General features: G+C 39.2%; 1 protein-coding gene across 2 annotated transcripts in view; it reads right to left on the bottom strand.

Moving 5' to 3' along the window:
• LOC137970215 (ATP-binding cassette sub-family C member 4-like) overlaps positions 1–17,500 on the bottom strand; it is a 27,284-nt gene that overhangs the window by 662 nt on the left and 9,122 nt on the right. Inside the window, exons 1-7 of one of the 2 annotated variants that reach the window (XM_068816738.1) lie at positions 17,311–17,331; positions 13,363–13,944; positions 12,686–13,065; positions 9,290–10,530; positions 4,070–4,640; positions 2,159–2,295; positions 1–2,010 (exon numbers count right to left, since the gene is read on the bottom strand). The exon at positions 1–2,010 is cut by the window's left edge and continues 662 nt beyond it. In XM_068816738.1, the coding sequence (XP_068672839.1) occupies positions 1,079–2,010; positions 2,159–2,295; positions 4,070–4,640; positions 9,290–10,530; positions 12,686–13,065; positions 13,363–13,911 (3,810 nt within the window). In that variant the 5' untranslated portion in view covers positions 13,912–13,944; positions 17,311–17,331 and the 3' untranslated portion in view covers positions 1–1,078. Of the gene's footprint in view, positions 2,011–2,158; positions 2,296–4,069; positions 4,641–9,289; positions 10,531–12,685; positions 13,066–13,362; positions 13,945–17,310; positions 17,332–17,500 lie in introns of those variants that run through there. The other variant, XM_068816737.1, reaches the window with a different exon arrangement.

The raw sequence follows: 17,500 nt of genomic DNA, 5'->3' as shown, positions 1-17,500 counted from the left end.
CCCAGCAGTGTCAAATCTTTAAGCAATACTGACGCGCACCTGGAGTTCTATCATATTTGAAAACCAGCCATTGCTGGCAAACATATTCAAGAAACCTCCTTTCATATCATTCATACAAGAGGGGTATATCATTCAAGCACATGCTTGTTAAAGCAAAACTGTAAACTGAAGGTTTTGTAATTATCTGTAAGCACAAACCAGTACAAAAGAGAGGCCGGTGCAGAACTGTCACATTCTTTCAAATTCTCAGCGCGGTGGGTTGTGTTTTTATTAAAGTGTTCACATACATAGATGAGACTCTGAGTGGTCTCTTACGAGAGCTTAAAAACAATGAGAAAGTCCGGCTGGGAAATCCCAATTAAAAGTGGTCGCGGTCGTTTACGGGAACGGTCGCTTACGAGAGCTTTCAATTATAGAGTATAAGTGAAATTTAAAACGAGGTTTTACATTGGTAGTCGTAACTAGAGCTGGTTGCTTGCTAGAGTGGTCGCAGTGAGAGCTTGGGTGATACTACGACAAGGGCTGGTTGCTAGAATACATTCAGAACATTGCACTCAGGTTTACAGAGAAACGGATCAAATTGTCATTATTATTATTATTATTATTATTATTATTATTATTATTATTATTATTATTATTATTATTAACTTCGCTTTTAATCAATATTTGTAAACCTGAGTGCAATGTTCTGAACGCGATCAACTCATCGCATTCGTAGCACTCGAAAGCTATTATCTGCTAGGAATAGACCAGTTTTAAATGGATATTTTTCCCATTAAGTTCGGATCTTTTCAGCTTCGATAACATGGCAGAACGGCGGGGACTACTAAAACTTGAGAGAAACATTTTAAGAAATATTTACAGGTAAAAAATTCTCTTTCACTTTTAGCCTTTCGCACTTATCCTGACGTCATTATCAAATGTGGAAATTTTGAGAGATAAAACCTCTAGTAAATGCTGAAAGGGCAAAATGGCTATTAAGTGAAAACTAAGTTATGGAAAACGGCGATGCTTGCTACACTTCTTCTGAAATAAAGGTTAAAACATCATAGGCATTTTTAAAACAAGTAAATTATCATTACCCGTCATCTTCAGAACCAGGGATGTCGTGGCTGTGATAAAGCCTTGAGAATTGACCAGCTCTGTTCTCCAGTAACTTTGAAGGCTTGTCAAATTCTACTAATCGTCCGTTTTCCAGAACTAAAACTCTATCATAATCAATAACGGTATTCAATCGATGCGCAATTGTGATGACTGTACAATCTTTAAATTTCGTACGGATTGTTTCTTGAATCAATTGATCCGTTTTGTGATCAACGTTCGCAGTTGCTTCATCCATGACGATGATTTTGTTCCTCTTCAGTAAAGCGCGAGCTAGACACAACAGTTGCTTTTCTCCAACGCTGAAGTTTGCTCCACATTCTCTAACCTCTTCGCTGAGCTGACGAGGCAACTTTTCTACCGTAGGCTTCAAACCCGCTTCTTCTAGGACATCCCAGAGCTCCGTGTCTTGGTACTCGTTGAAGGGATCCAAATTCATTCGAAGGGAAGCGGTAAATAGCACAGGATTCTGGGTAATTGCTGCCATGGCTTGACGAGATCTTTGAATGTTAATATCAGCAATATTGACACCATCAATAATGACGTCACCTGTCGGTTGAGGCATACGAAAGAGAGCTGCGACCAATGACGACTTGCCTGCTCCTGTGCGACCAACGATTCCAATCTTCTCATGTCGGTTAATGGTGAAAGTCAAATCTTCAATTATCTTGGGACCACCTTCGTAGTAGACAAGTCCTAAATTATTGATACTTACTTGACCGTGCTGTGGCCAGTTTTCAGGAGGTTGCTGATTAGTGTTGTATCCAGGCTCTCGATCTAAGTGGGTGTAAGTGATGATTCGTTCAACTGATGTCATGTAGTTTTCAACTTCCGAACATCTTCTGATGGTATACTGCCATGTATCGAGGCCAAGGTACAAAACGTACACAATGGACAAGGCGGACGAACCTTAAATGAAACCAGAAATAAGAAGAAGCGAATTAACGTGAAATATTTCAGAATTAAATAATTTTGGAGCGTAGTTTAACTGTTTATGATAGTTTTTGGTAATCTGTTTTTAAGAATTTTGAAGAACTCAGGTGTTAAACAAACTTACCGGAGTCCTTATTGGTCAAAATAGCAAGGAAAACCACAAACACAACGAAGACAATGCAGATCATGTCAACTTGGGTCCCAAGCCATCTTGTGGTTGATATGATGGCAAACCAGACCTTGTTGTGTGCGTCTTGGTATCTGACACAAAAAAGAGCACAAAAGCTGTTTTAATTCTCCTCAGTAAAAATATATCGTCTTTAAGCAATGAAAATCAGGTCTCTGCATCCTAAAAGGCCTTTCAGTTAAAACACTTTATAAGATGAAAACGACGTCAGTTTGAGCCTTGTCCATTGGAGAAAGACCCGATTACTTTTTTCAAGAGTCAAAGATAACATTTTCAATTTGACGTAGAAGTTTAAAACAACCCTTATGCAGGTAGTTTCGTGGGCGAGTAATTTATTATTATACAATGCTCTATTGTCAATCTGGTTTTTATACCTCGTAGCCAATCATGATCAGAGGAATGGAATTGTACCACTGGCACGAATGAAGAATTAATAATGACCACAGATCTCACTAAACGTCCACCGTACTGTTTTGAGCAAAAGAGAGCATATTAATGAGCCAATTAAATTAAATCAGAGTTAAGGTTAATGGAGGTAATAAAACTGTTTCGAATGCATGATCAAGAACACAGACTCTTGATGACTGGTTTCACTTTTTTGCGAGGCTTTCATGAGGTCATGTTTGGAATTATGAGAAGCGTTAGTGAAAGTTTCCTAGCCATATTTTATCGCAAAGACACAATATTTTGTCTGCAATTAAGGAAAAAGTTCGCGTTAGCAAGTAAAAAATATCGCAAGAATGACATATTTAACGAAGAAAAAGAAATGGGAGGCAAAGGGGTTTTTGCATAGCAAGTCACAAATATAAAGAATATCGCAAAAGTCGTAAGGATTTTGACATGGAACGCCTCGATCGTATGTGAATTAGTAGCGCCTGAGCGATTACTTAGCCAAGGAAATTCCGTTACTCCAAAAAAAAAAAAGGAAAACCATCCTCCCTTCCGACTCAAGTGCTTGATCGCTTATGAACGAAGCAGCTAGCAGGCATAACTGAATGCTCCAATACCCAAAAGGGCAGAGCCTTTCCGTTCTTTTTGGAACGTTGACCGTACTTTCTGTTATGGTGCGATATTTGCGGCTTGCCAAGGATCCCTTCAGCTTTTGTTTCTTTCTTTTTCGGCGTTCATTTTTTCTTATTTTTCGTATATATGTTATTCTTGCCAGCGAGCATTTTATCCTTGCAGACAAAATGTTTGCGACTTTAACAATCTTTCTTATTAATAAATAGAAAATTTTCAGTGCTAACGCTTACACTCTTGAGAAAGTTCTTATTTTGCAATACATGTGATTCTTTTTAACACGCATTTGTCTTTACAGACGAAATCCTTGCAAGTTTTCCGGTCTCTCTTTCAGTTAGCAATTTTTAATCTAACGCTTATAACAATCCTGGACATAGGTGTGGAGATAATTTAACTGCATGACTGGCAATAATGGATAGCTAGCTAAAGACGGAGTTGATGATATATAACGACGTCATGACGAAGCAGATCAGACCTCAAATAGGTCTTTTGCGCTTGACAATACCGTGCCAGAGGTTTTATTTCCTCCATTAACTTTCATTACCGATATTACAACTTCATTTGAATGATCGCTTTTCCGCCAAAACAACATGGGTGACACTTATTGCACTCACGAGTGCGAGTTGGTCGAAATTCAACCTTCCTGATTCGCTAAGAGGTATTTTAAGTCAGATTTACAACTATTGTGCCATATTTCAAGGGATTCTTTTCATCGTTTATCGGAATTGAAAAGATGAAAAACGCGCCATTATATTCTTCAAAATAATTCTTATCGGGATCAAATCCAATGATCGAAGTTGGAAAAAAAACTAAACTTTAAATACATACCTGTACAAGGACTCAAGAAATGTGTTCTCTTTCTTGAAGGCCCTAATATGTACTAATCCTTCCAACGTTTCGCTAAAATGAGACAATACTGGACTCCTGTTTACTGCTTCCATTCGCCTAAGATCCCGTGCAGACCTGAGATAGTAACGCGCCATTAAAAGAAAAACCACGACGGAGGTAATGGCCGGGATGGTAACCCAGGGATTCAAAACAGACGGAAGAACAAGTGACCCGGAAGCATACAGACTATGTAAAAGAGCGTTCAGAAATGCATAAGGTAATATTTCGTCTACAATGCCAATATCTCGCGAAAATCTGTTTAATATTCGTCCAACTGGGTTGGTGTCGAAGAATATAACAGGAGCTCTCAACACCGCTGTCAGCATGGAGTGATGAAGATTCTTTGAAGATATAACCAAGGCATTTAATGTCACGGCTGCCCTGAAGAATGACAAGAAAAAGGCTGCAGCCCCTAAGCCACCAAAAATGTATAAATTCTTGGTCTGAAACTGAGGATCATGTGATCGGGAAGTCACTTTTAGAAGCCACCAGTCAGGAAGTATCAGGAATCCTTCGAGAAAACAAATTTAACAGATATGGCGTAGTTAGTGAAGAGAGTGTCAGCTATTGTGTCAAAAATCCCTGCAAAGCCGGTATGACAAGCTCTGAAATGGAAGGGAACTGGGGAGAGAAGGGAGGGGTTTTTTTCCCAAGTCCCTTGCCATTCCACCGCTCGCTCTACCTCCCAGGTATCATTCCCTTTCAGCACTTGCTAGGTGGGCTAAAAGTTTCCCTTTCGGCTGCATAAGCCATACCCTCTGATACCGAAAGGTATCAAGTCTGAGCGCAGGGTTTTGCTTTGTTTCTTCAAGGGAACTTAAAAGTTCCCTCATCCCCGAGTGAATGGCTGTTTATTAACGGAGGGAGATCTTAGGGGCGCATCATGTAAATACCATTGCTTATGTCCAATATACATAAACTGATACAGTCCGTCAAACGAGCCGTAATACGAACTGAACGGACCGTGAAGATCTTTACGATCCGACGGACCGTATAAACGGTCTGTTTGGTTTGAAAACGCAGGAAAGTGGCTAGTCGGGCCGTATACGGACTGAAAGATGGATCTCATTGGTGTTCTCCTCGAAAAAGACGAGACGTTAACGGTCCGTACGGCTTGTACAAACCATGAAATGACGAGTCGGTCTGCACAGGGACTGAAAAATGCATCTCATTAGCGTTCTCCTTAAAGGAGACGAGACGTTGACGGTGCGTACGGTTTGTACAAACCGTAAAAAAGTGCGTCCGTCCGTATACGGAATAAAAAATGCATCTCATTAGTGGGACTTCGATTAGACATGCGGATGAATTGCCTTCTAAGCGAGCGATGAAACCAGACAAAAAGGAAGACAAAGGGACTTAACAAGTTTGTATAGCTGGCGCCGACAACAAAGCAATAAAGGCAACACGACAAAGGCACCAAACATGCATGTATGCCTCGTTCTTTTAGGCTGATGCGACGACATAGGCACCAATCATGTATGTATGCCTCGTTCTTTAAGCTCATGTGACGACAAATGCACCCCTTGTTCTTTAAGCTCATGGGACGGAGAGAGAAGACGAAATTTCAACGAAGACAGCCGCGAGGCTGAGAGAAGCCGCGAGTGGAGAAGACAAAATTTTAGTGAAGAAAGCCGCGAGGCTCGTACCTTACTATTGTAACTTAGTTTGGGGATCCAACTACAAAAAGTAGTCTTAAGCGAGTCGTTATTTCACAAAAACGAGGAACTAGACATTTACTTGTTTCAATCAGGTCAATTTATTTATTCTTTTTAAAATTCTAATCTTCCTTCACTTTCTTTTTGCTTACCAGATTGCAGAAGAAGTATACGTCAATTTTCTGTTTTCTTTCAAGGACCAAAGTTTTTTTAATAATCTAAGTTCAGATATCACTGGTTCTTCATCTTTTGCAACCCTCAAAAATAAGCTAAAGCAATCCTTTATTACAAAATATTCAATCAAAAAAGAAAATTAATGTTTATACATGTATTACTTTTTAATATAAAATTCGCTCTCGACATCCTGCCTCTTGCTTTTTTGATGATGTCATCACTACTCTTTGTTATTATTCGTAATGAGACTTTATTTCATATAAGCCCCGTGGTTTCATTTAGGTTTCCTTTCCACTTTTCCTTTTTATCCTGTAAACTTGTATTTTTGTAATGGATGTAGTGTGGCAAAGTGAATAAATAAAGACAAAAATAAAGAATAAAAGAAAGGCTGAAAGAAATAGAGGGAGAGTGAACAGAGACAATTACAACAAAGAACGCCCCGAGGTGGAAAAGGCGAGGAATAGAGCAGACAAGCGACAAAGAAGCAATGAACAACGAGGAAGAGATATACAAAGGCGAAGAGAACGGCGACAGAACTACGGGAGCCATATGAGACTATCACGGCAGAAAGTGAGAAACGTTTACTTTTATGATGCTTTTACACTGAAGTGCGTTGGGCGAACAATTTCACTTAACCGCGGCCGAAGGAGATGAAATTACAAAAGGTGAACACTTAATGACAATGGTTAGTTTCCCTCTAACTTTTAATTTTTTATTGTTCATTCCTCGCTGCCTAGTTAGTTGTAAAACCGAAAAAGGCCTGTCTTGTTGACAAATCAGTGACGTATTTCACAGGACGCCGCCGGTCAAGCCACCAGCACACATCATTGGCGGGTTTTGTTGTCATTGTTGTCTTTTTCGTTACGCGTATCCGACCTCTCGACGCCTACGTTGAATTGAACTGTAGTACATATTTACTGGGTTGCCATAGGCAATCCAGTCAGAACATGAGTAGAATTTCTCCGTTGTTTTTTCTGTGAGGGAAAATGGAAACTGTCACTCGCCTGCTAAGTTTTGTCTTTGTGCATAGAGTCTTCTGCCCCTACTGTTGGTAGGTTTCGTGGGGTAGTAGAAATGCGTAGATTTTATCCGGTGGGCACAGTAGAATATTTAATTAACCTGCAATGGCGTCGAAGTCATTGTAAGATCTTGTAACGCGAATGGCGTTTTCGTGGATCTTTAAACAAAATATACCCTTATGGATCTCAAGAATGGAAAGTCAATTGAATAAACAAGACAGGCTATGAAAAATAAATATCTGGAAGCTTAAAAGCGACGAGTAGGGGACTGCGACAACAATTGCATCTTTCGCGGGATATCAAATTGAGCCATTTTACTAACTGTGGTGTTATGTACAACACTGAAAGCGAGTGGCAAATCCTGTAGTAACTTTTTCTGGTGGGACATGGGCTTAACAAACTCAAATCGAACACCTGAAGTGGATGTTGGATCTATGTCGTCTGGCTATTTATATCTTTATTTATTTGCACTCAACTCTGTACAGTCTTCAGGTAAAAATAATTGTAAATTTGACTAATTCTCGTTTGTCAAGAATTATTTAAAAGTACGCTTGCTGTCCATTTTTTGCTTCATTATTGAAGGAAAAGGTTCTTCAGAAAAGGACTTTGATTATGGGTCTTTGATTATAGGTCTGTAGTCTGTAGTCTGTAGTCACTGTATTTGTTTTTCCCACTAATGAGACTCGCAGTCGGAGACTGAATTGTTAAGAGCGCGGCTCGACGAGGTTGGACCGAAGGAGCTGTGCTGCCGGCTAGGCGCTCGGCCTCTGAACACGACCCATGTATGACCTCGGAGCACAGCGCAACAGCCAGATGGAATAGGCTGGGAGTCAATTTTGCTGACGGAAAAAAAACGGAGTACCCAGAGAAAAACTCTCGGAATCAGGTTGAGAGCGACTGCAACTTAGCCCACATACGATCTCGGGGCCGAGAATTGAACCCAGGTCACAGAGGTGGAAGGCACGGTTGATAACCACTAAGCCATCCTGACTCTCCGTTCTTACGACGTTCTTAGAAGTTTGGTCAATCTCGGCATCAACGTTCTTACAAAAAGGTGCTTATAACAAAAAAAAAGGAGTGTACTTTTCAGTCCGTATACGGACCGGCTAGAAAATTTGCGGTCCATACAAACCACTCAGTATACAGACCGACTAGACAATTTACGGTCCGTACAAACCGGAGTACCCAGAGAAAAACCCTCGGAATCAGTTTGAGATCGACTGAGACTCTGCTTACATGCGATCTCGGGGCCGAGAGTTGAACCCGGGTCGCAGAGGAAACAAACCGTACAAACCGTACGAACTGTCAACGTTTCTGCCCGGCTGCAAGGATATTTAATGCATGGCTTGGCATTATTCAAGTCCCACTAAACGTTTTCAATTACAAACCGTACGAACCGTCAACGTTTCTAAGTTCCACAAATCAGATGTATTTTTCAGTCCGTATAAGTGCCGATAAGCCATTTTACAGTCTGTACAAACCGTAGGCTTAATTTACAAACTGTATCAGTCTACAACCCTCAACCTTAGTTGCACTTACCAAAATATTCCAGAACAAATTATCGCAGAATACTGTAGGGGCAAAAGCAAACTGAAGAGGAAGACTGAGCCAAGCTAAGAATTTCCGGCAGAACTATACTAAGCTAAAGTCACTGAGGGCGCGTTCGATTGACCCTATTCCGGAATAAGAATACGTGAAGTGATGATTACAACGGTATGTTTGGCGCGTTTCAAAGCAGCAAGGATAATAAAAATATGTTTAAAATAGCATTTCAGCAGATGTTTGACAATTTTAATGTGAATCTCCGTAAAAACGAAGGATTTTTAACTTATTTTCCATGTATTCCTATTCCGGAATACGGTCAATCGAACGCATCCTAAATTGCATCGAGGGATCAATTTTTTCAGCTTTCATATTTCCCAATGTATTCGTTGCTTTTTACAAGAAAGAAGGACATTTAGTTTCCCTCGAGTCTCAATGTTTCCCGAAGTGAATGTTTATTGCTGATCGTGAATGGTTTTTACGAAGGCCCTGAAAAGCGCCAGCTTGGTTTCACTACCATGGCAACATAATGGTTTCAAGTATTGTTAACCCCAAATACTTCAAAGTGGACATAAAACAAGCTTGGATCCTTCGACACTCATAATCACGACAAGAACTGCCTGTCATATTTTTTAGGTTTTCGCGCTAAAAAAGGACTCATATTTCAAACTTGCAAAAGATATTTAGGAACAAAATTTGACCAAATGAAAACCTCACATAACTCACAAAATAGTAGTCAAGATAGAAGTAATAAAAAGTAAAACAAAAACCTTGTACGAGAACGAAGAACATGATCATAGCTCCAACCGTCGGAGCAGACATTCCTGCTCGCATGTAATTCCAGTAAATTATCCACGAAATAGAACCAGCCAAAAGATCTTCGTCAGCATTTTCGAGTCCAATGGCATCTTCCCACTGTTCGGTTTCCCTTTCGTTTATTTCTTGAATCGCAGATCTCTCCCTCAGTACCGCGGTGACTTCTTTTATTTCAGGAGACCGGTTTACTGTATTTAGATCAGATTCAAGCAATGTCGCAAAGCTACCTTTCAATGACGTTTCTCCGTTTTTCATAACAATAATATTCTTGGCATCCTTGAGCACTTGAAAGTTGTGGGTGATCATTAACCGAGTTTTGTCATGCAATAAGGTGCTGATGCAGTTCTGAAAAATGTGGTGTCCGACCTTTGTATCAACTGCACTCAATGGATCATCCAGCAAGTAGATATCAGCATTAAAGTAGACTGCACGTGCCAATTCTACACGAGCTCTCTGCCCACCACTCAAAACTATTCCACGTTCTCCGACACGTGTCATGTCCCCAAAAGGGAGTCTTTCTAAGTCTTGGTGAAGGTCACAAGCCCCTAACGTTTTGCCATACTTCTTTGCGTCAAACGTTTCCCCAAACAAGATATTTTCTCTTACGGTCCCAGAAAATACCCAGGGCTGCTGACTAATCCACGCAATTTTACCGTAATATGTGATGTCTCCGACAAGTAGTGACATTTCATTTAGAATTGCATAAAATATTGAGGACTTTCCGCAACCAACGGGACCAGTGATAAAAAGAAGATCACCTTTGTCAGCCGTTAAAGACACCGATTTCAAGGAAGGTCTTTCCCACCTACCATTCCAACTGCATACCACATTCTGAAGTGAGATGGTGTTTGCATTGTTATCTTTAAAGGATTTACCTTTCTTACAATTAGCAAAGGCACCGTGGAGAAATTTCTGTGCGCTGCTATAGTCATACTCAAGTAAGTCTTGGATACGACACAAAGCCTTAGCAAAGTCGGCTAATTCTTTCGCTCCTTGTGCAACGGTCCACGTGACATGTGTTTTAATTGAACTCAGGAGTGATAGAATCATGAAGGTATTATATGAGTTAAGCTCTACTCCATTTAACACCATTGTGGTGAATGATATGAAAGCTGCGATAGTATTGCAAGAGAAATATAAAGTATCAAAGGTTGCTAAGATAGCTGCTTCCCACCTGATTAGCTTCATTTCATTTCTGAAAGAAAAAAAAAAAAGCCTCGTCATATTTCACCCCCCTCAGAAAACGATAACTGGTAATATCAGTCCGATGATAAATAACGTGTTTCTTAAGCAGGAAAGATGTATTAAATATCTTGGTGTCTTTATAGACTTAAATCTTGGAATATTATCTGATTTGGCCCCCTTTCAGATTGCACTATGTACTTTTGTACAGATTTAAAAAAAATAGATTGTTACCTCTTGTTTTTGATACCTCGGTATTTTCTGAAGTGAGTGTGATTTATCAATATAATACAAGATCTGAAGCGAAATAATCATATTACGTATACCTTCCCGGAGTTAGAACGAAATATGGTAAATTTAGAATAACATTTCGGGCGCCTATGCTCTGAAATTCAAGAGAAGAACAGATTAAAACTGCCTCTTTTTCAAAATTTAAATTAAGTCTTAAGGAACATTATCTTACATTATATTGATGATACTCTTCGTAAATAGGTTTAACTTAAAATTTTACATTATATTCTTTGTATAGCTGGGTCTAAGTTTTCGAGATTATTTTACAGACTGTAGATGTTACGTTTGTGTTTATGTTAGTGTTATGTTTCTATGTACGATAGTTAGTGTATATGTACTCTCCATACTGTACCTCCGCTGCTAACATTTAATTTAATTTATATATTTGATCCAGCATCCTGACATTTTAAACGTTTCAGTTATTTCAGGGTGCTGGTACAAAAACGTCTCCTATATAAAGCGCTAGCAACTCACAATTCCTCCTTTTGATCTGCGAAGGGCTAAATAACGTCAGTCCCAATCTTGTCTCCGGTAGTCAATTTACCATTATTATCAATACGCACGGCCAAATGCGAAACTGCCCTCTGTAAAACGCGTATTTTTGAGGGCCAAACGGGAAATGCCCGCGCTGAAAATGCATTTGCCCCCTTTCTTCTGATTGGCTGATGCCAAACTGTCAAACAACTTCGTTCGGCCAATGAGATCCCGAGGATGATCAATGCCAGAGGTGGCGCGAATTTTTGTGGATGAGTTTTTTTTCTCTTTTTTTTTTCTTTTAAACTTTTGCTCTTCTTTAGCTGATCGTATTGTAGCAACAACTTTCCATATAAAAGTTTCATGCTACATCTCTGTTAAACAATCAATCATGTACAATGTGGCCTTGTGTATTGATAGTAATGATAATTACATCACTTTTGTCGGGCATATAGTTTATAGTGTCCCTCGTAGCAGCATTTGCACCCTCGCTTCACTCGGGCTCAAATAGTGCTACTCGGTCCACAAATAAACTATATGCCCTCCAAAAGTCATGTAATTGTCCTGTTATTATAACTCTCAGATAGTACCCACGCTAAGATTGGCTATTTTAGCGGGCCGCATTCTACACTACGGCCCGTTAAACCTGAAATTTTGATTCAACAGTTTCAAGCAATGCCTCTTACTAACAGATTTCGAGGTCCGCACTGTAATTTACGAACCGAGTTTTTTCCTGTAGTTTTATGGCCCGAGAGCAAAGCGCTTAGAGAGCCGTACTGTAAAATACGGCTCCCTCTAATTTAGCCAATCACAAAGCGCGTACTATCTGAGAGATAATAAACGTTTTATGAGAAACAAACTTACGAAACTTTGTGAATCTTGCAAGCAACTATTTCAAAAAAGCCGAATTAGAGTTATTCGTTTTCCAGATTTTTACGCAAGAAATTGATTTGTGGCAGTTGACCTTTCCGCTTGTCTTCAACTAGTTTCCTTTCCCGCGCAAATTATTACCTCAGAGATATAATATATTTCTAACTAACGTCGTTCTCTCACTATAATACTGTAACAGAGTTAGTTTGATTTACTTTCCATCAAAATAGGTTTCGTTTATTCTCCTTTTTTTTTAAAATGACAGGTGCCACTCATCATTCGATTATCTTTTAATGGGTTTTGACAGCATCAACTCCTTTGTTACACTCTGCGGATATCTTGTTGTCCGTTGTCCTTGTTTGAAACAGTTCCTACGGTACGAATGTTTTCAAATCATTTCAAAGAAATGAACCCTTTGGCTAGCTAAATTCGGTATACGAGGATATAAGTAACTCATTGCTGATAATAAAAGCGGTACCACCTGTAAAACCGACATAGCAAAGTTGACTGTCTATCCTACTGTGACTACTTACGATCTTGCCTGTAGCACTCGTTCCATGAAAGACCACTCCCAAGCGTACATCTTGACGGTACGAATCCCAGAGATGATGGAATTCATCAAATTGACTCGCTTATCCGCCACGTTAGATATTTTAGATCGCAAACTTACACACCATCTTCCAGCAATGCCATAATAGAAAGAAAGGGTCAGAAGAAAAAATATGCCCGACATAGCTTTCCATCCAAACAAGTAGACCATCAGAAATGAATGACTGCAACAATTAAAGAAGACTCCAAGGATAAGAACCAATTTCTCTCCTACAGGTTCGAAGCGCTGTAGGTCACTAGCAATAAGGTTAATCACGTGGCCTCGTGTTATGTTGGTGAAATCTGCTTGACGGAAACGAAGGATCTGCAAAAAAATCCACAAACGAGTTAATTGTCTTAAAAATGCGATTCAGTGTTACCTCTTAGTTCTAAGAAAAAACAAACAGTGAGCACCATTACTTATTCCATAACAGTTTTTTGGAGTGTTTCTGCACGTTTTCTAGGTTTCATAGCTGCGATTAAGCGAAAATGAGTTAATGTAATTTAAAATGCGCTTCCACGTCTGGTTTTCAGAGTCCCGAACTCTTAAAATCATTATATGTCACGGCGTCGTTTTTTTAGTTTTCTTTGCAGTTCATTAGAATAATGAATAATTTCTTACCCTTTGGTAAACAAGTGCAATTGTCCCTGATTTCCACCTCAAAGTATTTAATGCCGCATGGTACATAAATTGATGGAGACACAAAGATTCACCTAGTTGACTCAGACAAATTCCTGCACCATATAGATACGTCCAAGAAACGTCTTCATCTGATCCTTTCATAAGCTCTAGTAACAAGAAACCCAAACACACTTGCCGAAGGACTTTGAAAAAATCCCAGAAAATGACCAACCCCAATAACAAGAGGTAGTCCTTCCAAGACAACATTCGAAGGAGAGCTCTAAACAATCGATATCCATTTCCTCTTCGTCGCTTTATATCCTGTGTACTTTCTTCAGCCCAGGTCTCCTGCAGTTTTTCACTGGATGTTTTAGTTTTGTCGTCGTCAAGTAAAAGAAACAAATCTTCATTTTCCAGGGATCGCTTGTTCCCGGTTGAAAGAAGTTTTTTCAGCCACCAAAATGAAAGAATGGAAAAGATGCTGGCATTTTTTCTGGGATTCTCCTTGATGACCGACTCTGCATCCAGTAGATCATAATCCACACCCATGTGGCAAGTTTCTTATATTTAGCTCATAAGCACCTGAGGTAAAGTCAAGTACATACACCTTATTAAATGGTTTAACATACAACACGCGCGGACATTTTGCGAGTTGGGTAGTAGGGAGACATAAATCTAGGAGTAACCATTCACTATGTGTAGTGTGTCCATTGGGAGAACTTTGGAAGTTGGAATCACTATACGAGTCGAGATTCTACGAAGACGATGCATTGATGTAAAGAACGCCTATCGAAAGTATTAACATGTGAGGCTTGTGGACGTTTGCTAAAAATGGCAAGTTTAGGGTAGTTAAAGAGGTAATGACTGCACAAAAGCTAAATTAGTGAAAATCTGGAATGTGCTGAAATTGTCTGAAAAATTATTAACTTAAAATGTATCTTGCCAAAAATCAAAGTGCTGGTGCAAAATTTATTTATTTATTTATTTATCTATTTATCTATTAGACTTTCAACAAGGTTGAGGAAAGGCTAAACAGGTGTGAACACCACCTATAGATAAGCCCTCCAAGATAAAATTAAAAGAAAAAAAATGTAAATATATCTAAGGAAAAGAAACATCATGATAAATATAAATATAAGTAGTACAAAACAAACTAAATTATATCAATAATGAAAATTAGGTCTACAGTTAGCGCAGCGGCATTTAGTTATCCAGAAACAAGTGTTAAAACTAGTAAACTGATCATTAAATAGGGATAGATAATGACTCTTAAGAAGTCGTTTGAAAGTAGAAAAAGAAGAGCACTGACGTAGCTCAATTGATAAGTTATTCCATAAAGGAAAAATACGATTGAAATAAGAATTAGCAAAGTTCCTGTTTTAAAAGAAGGTAAATTGTATAACGGCTCTTTGCTAGCTCTTCTCGTACGCCTTATTGGACAGTATTCAGAACAGAAATCAGAAAGGTCAAGGGAATAAAACCCTTGTCTGCACTTGAAAAAGAAAGAAAGATCCAGCATTTCTCGTCGTAAGGAGAGAGGCATGAGACCACAGGCACTTAGTCTATCCTTATAATCAATAACAGATCGAAGAATAAATCTAGTAGCCCTACGTTGGACACCTTCGATCTTCATTAAATTCTCCTTGCGATGAGATGACCAGACAGGGACACCAACTTCCAGTTTGCTACGCACCATAGTTAAATACAATAATTTCTTAGCTTGCACCGGAGCTTTAAACCCACATGTGCGTTTGATATAACCTAATGAGCGATTAGCTTTCTTAGCAATGGAGTCAACATGAACTTTCCAAGTAAGGTCACTTGCCTCCATGAATCCAAGATCCCGATAAACATTAACAGGATTAATCAAGTTATAAAGGATAGCTATGAGGATGTAGGGACCTAGTTGTACGAAGAATTTTGCATTTACTGGAATTAAATTGCATCCCCCAAGAGTCACCCCAGCTCTTGATTGCAGACACGTCATCCTGAAACTCCAAACAATCATCCAAGGTTTTTATTGACCGAAAGCACTTTGAATCATTTGCAAAAAAGGCCAGGGTCGATTCTGGAGAAACAATGCTAGGTAGGTCATTAATGTGCAGCAGAAACAGGAAAGGTCCCAAAATAGACCCTTGAGGAACTCCTGAAACTACTGACAACCAATCGGAGGAGCTGCTTTCTATTACTACCCTTTGTCTGCGCCTTATTAAATAACTTGAAAACCAATTCAGAAGGTTCCCATTTATACCATATTGATTGAGTCTATACAAAAGGACATTATGTGGCACTGAATCAAAGGCCTTGGAAAAATCCAGGTATAAAACATCAATTTGACCAGAGCAATCCAGCACTTTACCCAAGTGATGTGATACATACACCATCTGAGTAGTGCACGATCTCCCCTTGATAAAACCGTGCTGAAGATAGTAAATTTGATTCTTAAGTATGGGATAGATTTTGTTTAGCACACACCTCTCCATCACTTTACTGGCACAAGACAAAAGGAAAACTGGACGATAATTTGTAACTGACTCCTCGTCTTCTTTCTTGTGGATTGGAATAATATTAGCTTCCTTAAAACCGGAGGGAAGAATGCCAGAAGACAAGGACTTATTGAAAATGCCACAAAGTGAGGGTGAAAGTATGTCAGCACATTCCCTCAAAACCCTAGGTGAAAGACTATCAGGGCCAACAGTCTTGGTCACATCAAGACCCAAAAGAACATCTCGAACCTCTGAAATGGAAATCTGGATCGAATTAAGGTGAGGGTTAACATTATTGGCATTGTCAGGTGACACAGGAGGAAAAACTCCTTGGTTAAACACAGAATGAAATATCTATTGAAAACATTGGCCTTGTCAGCTGGACTTACTGCTTCCTCACCTAGACCTTTTAAAGTCATGGGTAATGTGCGAAATTTAGTTTTGTATCTAAAAGCTGACCAAAATCTCTTGGGATTCTTATAGATATCAGAACTGATATTGACTGATATTGACTCCACACAAACAATCTGCAGGTATGACGTAACAAAAAACCCAGATGCGCACGCACGAATGACGTAATTCAAGATGGCGCTGGAGAACGAATCGAAAAAAGGCTCACCCTATGCACAGGATACCCAAGATTAGAAATTGCGTTCTCCTCTTGTCAAACGCAATTATTTAACGAATAGTTCTTGAAATTCTGTTATCTTGTTGTAAGATTCAAGAAAATCTGTAGGAATATGCATTGTTAAAGTTGCTCCTCATCCCTAAACTACATTTTACACGAACAAAAGATTCGGCAAGACATCGATTCTCATTCACAAAAAAAGGATTACCGGATGAGGACCAACAGAAGCAAGCACCTAACACTAAGGTGTTTCAAATCTTTCATATCGCTGTTAGAACTCGGAGTAGTCCAAAAATAGGTATCCAATTTCCCCCTAGTACCACATCCTGCCATCCTGTTTATTCTTTTTTTATATCATTATGTTCCTTGAATTATTATTGATCAACTCACTCACAACCATGATGAATGTAAAGTTAACTCAAAGCCGCACTTTACAGACTTCCTGCGTATATGATTAGGAAGGTTTGCAAAGCCAACACAGACGAGATTAAGTTTATTAACCATTTTAATTAGTAGACTGGAATTAATCGAAGCTTCGTCCTCAATCACGTTCCCTTTCATTGCCCAAACGTAACTCTTGCAAAGTTCAGGTCGAATTCTCCTCATAAAGAAATCTGATTTTTGCCTTAAATATCAACCCGAACGCTGGTCTCACTTGTCAAACCTTCAATATTTGCGAGTCGTATGGTTTCCTCCGAAGGCAATGCTCGCGAGTCTCGCATGTCTTACAGATGCTTTTTCCCGTAAACGAATTCTATTATATTAACACTAAAAAGTTATTCAACAGCGATAAGTGTTACCAGTTATCATTTAAAAGTGCAAAGTAAAGCTTACCGCTTAAATCGATCAACACTCTGCTCTCCGATCCAAATACTTTTACCAATTATTTAAATTAGCCAGTGAGCCCACCCGTATATTACCTTCATGGTTCACTAAGCCAAGGGCTTTAATTTATTTTACTTCAGATTTTCTTCTTCAATTTGTTGGCAAAATCACATCTGCAGTTACCTTTTGATTTCATTCT

This window comes from Montipora foliosa, chromosome 9 (assembly GCF_036669935.1).
Source record: "Montipora foliosa isolate CH-2021 chromosome 9, ASM3666993v2, whole genome shotgun sequence".
Lineage (NCBI taxonomy): Eukaryota > Metazoa > Cnidaria > Anthozoa > Scleractinia > Acroporidae > Montipora > Montipora foliosa.
This window is presented reverse-complemented; position numbering and strand designations above follow the sequence as displayed.